Source organism: Propithecus coquereli, unplaced genomic scaffold (genome assembly GCF_000956105.1).
Source record: "Propithecus coquereli isolate 6110/MARCELLA unplaced genomic scaffold, Pcoq_1.0 Scaffold13, whole genome shotgun sequence".
Taxonomy (NCBI): Eukaryota; Metazoa; Chordata; class Mammalia; order Primates; family Indriidae; genus Propithecus; species Propithecus coquereli.
Window position 1 is genome coordinate 3,089,392 of NW_012137191.1, and position 8,715 is coordinate 3,098,106.

General features: G+C 40.7%; 1 protein-coding gene across 1 annotated transcript in view; it reads left to right on the forward strand.

Annotated features, from left to right (window-relative positions):
- Window positions 1–8,715, forward strand: part of DBX2 (developing brain homeobox 2) — a 68,235-nt gene that overhangs the window by 32,767 nt on the left and 26,753 nt on the right. Inside the window, exon 3 of the mRNA XM_012638390.1 lies at window positions 6,506–6,693. Coding sequence (XP_012493844.1) covers window positions 6,506–6,693 — 188 coding nt within the window. The remainder of the gene's footprint in view (window positions 1–6,505; window positions 6,694–8,715) is intronic.

Consider the following 8,715-nt stretch of genomic DNA (forward strand, 5'->3'; position numbering starts at 1 on the left):
TGGCGTCAGCCTAGCTCACAGCAACCTCAAACTCCTGGGCTCACATGATCCTCCTGCCTCAGCCTCCCAAGTAGCTGGGACTACAGGCATGTGCCACCATTCCTGGCTAATTTTTTCCATATATGTTTTTAGTTGTCCAGCTAATTTTTTTCTTTTTATTTTTAGTAGAGATGGAGTCTCGCTCTTGCTCAGGCTGGTCTCGAACTCCTGAGCTCAAATGGATCTGCCCGCCTTAGCCTCCCAGAGTGCTAGGATTACAGGCGTGAGCCACCAAGTCCGGCTATGAATTAGTTTTTAATGTGGAAAACTGTTAACTCAGAAAGCAAAGCTTAAACAACATGGTTTATTAGAAGTGGCCTTTATATAGCATTCCTCAGCCTATTGTGACCTCAGGGTAGCCCAGATTGGGAGTGAGGCTACAACGTAACAGGAAACAGAGCAAGGCCAGTACCACAGCAGAGGCTAGAGGCCACAATGCGACAACAGGTGGCCCTGGACATGCATGGTCCAGAAGCCTTTACAGGGCTTCTTGAAGCAATATGGTGAAAGGATATGGGACAAAGGAAGCTGGCCAAAATGGGATCAATAATCCAGAGATTCAAATGAGTTCAGGTGAGTCTAAACATCATATAAATTATCCACAGGATGGGATTCTGTTGGATTGCAGTGGTGGAAAGACAGGACAGAGCTGCAGCTATTGGCTCTTCGTCTGGTGTCTAGAAAGTGACTATACAGGGTCTCTCTTTGTTCTGTAGTGCTTGCTGGCTGCTATAAATAGCACCACTCTGTCTTCAGGGTTGAGACATGTTTTCTAGAGGTTGAGGCATAGAGGCAGTGGCTACCACTGGATTATCTAATGCTGTGTTTCTGTGTCCTCCCACCTCCCCTCCCCAACAATATCATGCACACACTGCGCACGTCCATTGGTAGCGCCCTCCACTAGGCCCTTTATACAGGTTTTCTCTGGAGGAGGGCTATAGGGAGTTTTCTATCCCAGGTCATTCTGCCCTTTTTAAAATGACTCCTCACTTCCCCACCTCTTTCCCTGCCCACTTGTAACTTTGACAATCTTTGGTATAATTTTAAAAAGCATTGATTTGGCTCTCTCTGATTTGATGTGTGACTTCAATTACACAACTTAACTTTCTGGAGCCTCAGTCTTTTCCTATGGAAAATGGGAATGGTAATATCTACTTCTGGGGATTGTTGTAAAGATTACATGACATGATGTGTGTAGTTGGCATACATGTCAGCCCATGTTAAACCCCAAATATATATGGAAGCTGTATTATAAAATAATAGTAATAATATGATATTGATATCCCCAAATTGATAGAGCCTGTAGCACTTTGAATTGGTGGCCCTAGCTTCGAAAAGCCTCATTTCTGCTACAAGCATTATACTCCATATCTGTTTATTTTTATTTTATATTATTTGTTTGTTAATTTTTTTGTCCCTGGAAATCTCTGTAGAAGTCAGACATTTGTCATAAATTTAGTAATCATTGGAGGTGTTTGTTGCTTAGAGCCCTTTTGTAGCTTCTGAGAGATTTTTGAGTCACCAACAAGTTCTTGAAGTGCACATGTGTGTTATGCAGGCATAAATTTGGACAGTAATATGCTTAGAGGGTATGAAATGGTGTAGTTTCCTCAACATGGTTTATGGTTAGACCCAGAGATAGCCCATGAAAGACACGTGGGTGAGCCATGGCAGGAGCATCCATGGCAGTCAGGGCAGCATTGCTTCCTGTAGGAACCCGAGGTACATCATGTCATGAAAACAAGCATGATTTGTATATTGAGACCAATGCTAAAAGAAGCCAGGCAACTAGCAAAACAAGGAAGAATGCAATATTCTTTATTTGTCATATTTTTTGCTTGTCCATTGGTTATATTCGTGTTTGTTATAGAGCACTGAAACCTGAGGACCAGACCCAGGAATTAACCCTTTGACCCTCACAACCACTTCAGGTCCCTCCTTCTAAGATAGAGCACTGATTTGGGTTCATGACCCACAAAATGTTAATATTTGGCACAATGGGGAGAATAATTTATTTGCAGATTTTCTTGATGGGAATCTTCTTTCTCTTTACTTAAAAATAACTTATTAGGAAAACGTGTGGCTTTCTATTAAAAGTTTAAAGGTCATTTAAATGAGCTTTATTTCCCCATTGGTTTATTTTAACGTGTAGATCTTGGTGAAGACGGGGCTAAAACAAGTTGAATCATGAGCCTTACGTATAAAAACTCTACTTAGTAAAAAAATAAATGTAGATATTTTTTCCACTACCTTTATAGGTCTATAAATTTGTTTTGGACTTTGTATGATGTAAAAAGTTTTATTAACGAGAAAAATATTTGCCTTTCTAAAATGCTGTGTTGGTTATGTCCTTCTTGAAAGGCCTCCCTTGACAAGTTATAACCTAAGCTTGTTTCAGTCACCTTTGGCCCTGACCTACCTTTCCAGCTTATCTCCTGTGTTCTTCCCAGTCGGACATTGCAATTTGGAAATGCCAGGTTGTGTGAGATTCCTAGATCCACCATGTTTCGCGCTTGTCTTCACCCAGCTTCATGCCTCTGCAGATGTTAATCCCTCTACTCTGCCTGCCTTTCCCCCTCATTGCCAGCAAGAGGAATTGCTATTTTTCTAGCTGCTGCTCTCTCCTAGGACCTACTTTGTGGGCCTCCCAGCCTCAGCAGCTTCTTATCTGGTGCTCTAAATGCCTTCTGTGCTTTGTCCACGGGTCCTCATCTCACTGTATTGTGGCTGTCTGTATTCTTGGGCCTTTCCTATCAACTGTGAGCACCGTAATGATGGATTGGATTCATCTTTGATTGTCACTCAGCAACAGCTCAGTAACTCTGCTAGGTTATTCCCAAACAGGTTGCTATAATGTTTGCCTGTTTCCATTAGAAAATAGAACCAAATTTAAAATAATGGACAGTGGAGGTAAATTATTTGTCCACAATTCTACAATAGCATATCTTAACGTTTATTTTTGTCTCTTCAGTCTTTTTTCTCTGCATTTTTACTTAGTTGTAAGCATAGTATATATCTTATATATTATGCTTTAAAAAATTATAGCATAAGTACCTTCTTTGCTGCTGCCCGATCTTCATAGTCCTCATCTTTAATGGTTCATTAAAATTTTACCAAGTGGATAATTTACTTGTACATTTCTTTACCTTTGGATATTTAGGTTTTTTCCTCCTAATTTTTAATACTTATGGTAGATTGGATACATTTACAAATTAGAAATGACAGAATGCAGATGAAAGAGCCAAAAGTTTGACGTCAGAAGGTCTTGGTGCCAGCTGAGCTCTGTGTCCTTAGTGTATCTTTGGATGTTGATTGCTCTGAACACGTCTTCATCTGTAGTGAATGATATCTGTGGCATATGATTCTCGTAAGGATCAAATGAAATCCAACAAGGGGAAATAAAGTAAATTTGTGGGATTTTTAATGTGAGTGAGGTGCTAAAATTTTTTTATGCTATTTCATCAAGTCCTGGGAGCAGCCTGAAATCAGCTGAAAGAGACTGAATAACTTGGCTCCAAGTCACACAAGTAAGTGCTGAGATCCAAACCCAATTCTTCCATACTCCAAAGTCCTTTTTCCTGAGGCTTCCCAGAGAGATGAGAGCCCAGCAGGTGAATCTTTACTCTGAAATAGTGCACAAGGGCTAATTTCAAGATTTGCATACCAAGGAATGTTCAGAGAAGAGAAGCATTCAGAAAAAGACGAACATATTGAGATATTCAGAATATTATTTATTATTGACCAACATTTCATGAAACTGCCTCAGTCTCTGATAAAGAATAGTGGATCCAGTTGTCAAAATCTGACTTCAAGATATAACCTTGGCATGAGACAGGCAAAAAGAATTAGTGCTGTAGAAGGGGAAATAACCAAGATCCCATATGAGGATGAACAGAAAGGGCATCAGAGAAAGTAGATCTTTGTACAGAATGGGGCATGCTGGTATCCCAGGACCACGGCATTGCTAAGGAGATGCAGAGTTACAGAGCTGAAAGCAAAAAGGGAGAGATCAGTGGTTCTTTCTGCAGTGTGGGGATGAACTGGAATGGGGTATATAACCCAGGGCTGAGAGACTAGCCAGGAAAGGTTTGTAATCTTTTAGAAAAATAGGAAAGGAAGCTGTCATATTATAGAAGTAGAATTGACAAGATTTATTGCCATTTTCATTCTAAAATACAAATCAGATCATGCCAGTATTGTCTAGGGTTAAGAGCATTTGTTTTGGTGTCAGTTTTTGGACAAAGTTACTTCACCTTCCTGAGCTTCATTTTATTCCTTTAAAATAGGGAGAATGAAAGTAGCATTCATGACATAGATTCACTGAGAGGATTAAATGAAATAAGGCATGTCAGTGGCTTAACACAAAGTAAGCATGACAGAAATGCTGGGTGTATGTTTATTGTTATCATGTCCTGCCCTGCTTGAACATCTTCTGTTGAGCTTCACTATCCACTGGATAATGTCCCAAATGCTTGCAGTTCTCTATGATCTGACTCCATTCCACTCCATAATCTCTATGCCAGAGGTCCAAATGTCTTCAAGATCTTGGCAGGTAAAGAGCAAGCTATGTGAGGCTGTAGAAAACTGGGGGCCACATGTTCCATCTAAGGGGGGCACCTGCTACCCGCTCTGGTAGCTCTTTGCTTTGTAGGAAGGTGAGGCCTGTGTAGTTACCTTTGAAGAGGTGACAGAAACCTGGACTTCATGTGAAACTCCCAATTATTAAATCTGGACAACTAAGAGTTTTTAACCAATGTGCTAAGACTGAACAAAGCCCACCTGCAGGCTGGGTATGGTTGCTGCTTACAACCTCTGCTTCATCCCTTTCTCCAGCCTTGAAGACTCCTTGCTTTTCGTTGGATAGATGTTATTCCTTTGTGCCTTAGGTCTTTCAGACATGTAGATCACTCTGTCTGTATTGGCTTTGGTTCTTTCTCACTTTAACTGTATCCTTCATTTAGACTTGGCTCAACCTGTTACCTCTGAACTCATCATTTCCCCCTTTGTGAAGCCAGTGCACTTTGCAGATCTTTCTATTCTAGTATTTAAGACATTCATTTACTTGTACATTCAGCTACAACCGTAAACAAGAGGCCCTGCTTTCGTGGTGCCTGCAGTATGGAGTGAATGTTCATAAGTCAGTCCTGCCATGAAAAGGTGAGCTCCTTAAGAGCAGGGACCATGTGCTGTTTGTCTGATTTGCTCAACAGTTAGCTCAGTGAGCCTCATACCCAGGGTATTAGTTTCCTATTGCTGCTGTAATTTATTACCACAAACTTAGTGTCTTCAAACAACACACACCTGTGATCTTACAGTTATAGAGGTTAGAAGCCTTAAATGGGCCCCCTGAGCTAAAACCGAGGTGTCAGCAGGGCTGCGTTCCTTCTGGAGGCTTTGGTGAGAACTTGCTTCCTTCTTTTCTCCAGCTTCTCCAGGCTGCCTGCATTCCTTGGCTCACAGCCCCTTCCTCCATCCTCAGAGCCGGAAGTGTAGCATCTTCACATCTCTCTTTCTGACTATGACCTCCAATTTGCATCCCTATCTCACTTACAAGGGCCCTTGTGATTACACTGGGCCTACACTTGGATAATCCAGGCTACTCCTCTCATCTCAGGATCAGTTGATTAGCAGCCTTAATTCCATTTGCACCCTTAATTCCCCCTTCCCTTATAATGTAACATTCACAGGGAGGACATTCCAAGGGGGCTGTTATTCTGCCTGCTACAACTGGGAAGCGTAACAAGTGAGTGAATGAAGGATGAATGCAGGTAAACTTTCAGAGGGTGGGAACCAGTATTGTGTTAGCCACAAAAGGCAGAAAAAGTAGTAAGCGGTTGATAATCAGTGGAATTGTGGGGGAGAGTGCCTGAGAGTTCTCCGACTCTCCCTTCAGTTCTCAGATTAAACATCTCCGACTCTTGCAAGCTTTCCCTGACTTTCCAGATTAAGATTGGACCCCTCCTTAGGAACACTTCATCACACTTGTGATGCTAGTTCAAGAATTGCCCCTCCATTAGATTTAACGGGAAATGAGGGCAATGAAACATACTACTGCTATTTCTCAATGTGTAATATTGAGCAAAATATTGAGTAGAGTGCCTGACATATGGTAAGTGTTCAAAAATTGGTTGAAAAAATGAATAAATAAATAATTGAAGAATGAAAGAAAAACAAACCATCTACTACTTTTTCTACATTGGGGCTTGGACTTTTTGACATGGTATGCAAAATTGAAAGGGCAAGCATGTGTACCCCTCCCTGCCCATTGGGGAGCAAAAAGCATTTAGCAGATTCCCAAAGGAGCCCATAACCAAAAAGAGGTTAAGAAGCATTGCTCTAAGTATGCAGAGTTGAGAGGAGATAATTTGGCCATGATACAAAGCAGGAGGATTCTGTGTTATCCTGGGAAAAACTGACATCTCTCTAAAGCTAACTGGGCTTCTGTATCTTTTCCCTCCATCCCTAGGAGAAGAGAGCGTGCTGCCTCTCTTGACACAGGACTCGAATTCCAGAGCTCGGAGGGGCATTTTAAGAAGAGCTGTCTTTTCTGAGGATCAGAGAAAGGCTCTGGAGAAAATGTTTCAGAAGCAGAAATATATCAGCAAAACAGACCGAAAGAAACTTGCTCTCAACTTGGGACTAAAGGAATCACAGGTACTAATGAGCAGGAAGATGCCTACTGCTTCATATTTCTGAAGAAATACCATGAAATCCATTTATTTGGCAAATGTTTCAAATTTAATGGCAAATGGTGCTGGACCCTGAGGTGTTTGTGAAATGCTTTTCACAATTCTTTTGGTAGGTGGAAATATATGTCACAATTCCTATTTGGAAATAGGTCCATTTGCTGAGAAATCTAGGTTTTTACTATTGGGCTGATGAATTCTTCCCGAATGAAGAGAAATGTTAAGGATGTGGTATTTACATCATAAATTGTTTATTTTGTATTCAGAGAAGCAGGATAAATAATTCCTTACAAAAGCAGGAATCAATTTTCCTGTCTTTCTCTTCAATTCTAATCCAAAATGAAAGCATGAATGAGTGACTCAAGAATACTTCTTAATGGGTTGTATTATTTTCTACTTTGGGTTTAGGACAAGTACAGTTGAGTAGTTTCGCATTTGAAACACTTGCATACCTTTCTTGTACATTGATGTTTCATATAATTGCGAATGAGACTTTCTGGCCTTTTGGAGTTACAGAATATTTCATTTAATGATTGGCCTATTTATTATAAATAATTAACACCATAGGCACTAGCATTTTCCTAATTAATCCTCCTTATAATCACCATATGAAAAAAGCTCTATAATCATTCTCATTTTCTAAATGAAAAATATGTAGAGAATTGAACACAGGTCCAATGTCATGTAGCAAAACTGTTTTGGAGCTAGGCTCCCAGCCCAGGCAGCCTGACTCTGGGCTTTGTGTTCTCCCTAACCTGGAACCCCCATGTACAGTTGCACAGGATGTTCACTGTACAAGGATATCTGGCCAAAATGGATGGTGGCAGCTGAACTGCAGCAGGAACTCTGCTTGCCAAGCTGAGTTTCCTGGTGCAGTCCTACATCCACCTGGATTTTTTGAATTAACATGAAGGGACTGAAGGGCTAACAGAGGCTTTGTCTTAACCACCATGCTCTACTATGCTTCTTCATTACAAATGACCTGGTTTTTAACATTGGACCTTATTAAAACCAGTTATTATTGGATGAAACTCTCCTTAACCTTGCTTCCATTCCCTGGGGAAGTGATCTGTCTACAAAACCTGCACACACACCCCAGCTCTTTAGAGTGATAGAAAAAGGAATGTGGTATAGTAAAGGGTAATTGGCCTAGGTCAGTCAGTCTGTGCTCTCGTTGCTATGTGGACTAATGAGTCCACAACCTTAATTGGTTGCTCTGTGCCTCAGTATCACACTTAAAAAATAGGAACAAATACAGAAATTCTGTCTATAATACAGAGCAATTTTGCGTATATAACAGATAAATCAGTAGCTATATCTTGATGGTCTATTGTATGCAAGACAACATGTTAGGTAGACAGTAAAAGGGAATATTGATAAATACTGATTTGTAGCCCAGGAACTTCCACACCCAGTGGAAACTTGTGAAGAGTTAGAAAACAATGTAAGTCTGTAGACTAATACAGGGAACATCACCTGGGAGTTTAGATATGCTGCCCAATAAGGGGATAAGTAATTCTCAAAGGTAGGTATCTCTCTGGAACTTTATGTTAATCCCCATCTCTGGAAAGAACAGCCTCACAACTGGTCCATGTACACCCAGGAAGTCTAGTGATGGAATTAGGCTGTTGGGCTTGAGTGAGAACTATGTGGGGGCTCAGTAGGCCTGGCCTGCATCTCATTGGTGTGAAACCTCCATAGTCAGAGGGGAGAAAATATGTAGGTTTGGAAGGTTGGGGAGCCTCTGGTTGAGTTGCAACTTGAAGTAGGTGTTAAAAGATGGAAAATAGCTAGGTTGAATCTGACAATGCTCTGAGAAATTATAAAAATCTGATAGTACATATCATTTTCCTAAAAAGAGACTTTTGAAAAGAGAATGCAATAGCCATATTAAAAAAATGTTTATAGGGAGATGACCACAATCTCTCCACTCCAAGAAAACCAACTGTTTTTCTATTTGTATACTATCTTCTGGTTCTTATCCATGGAT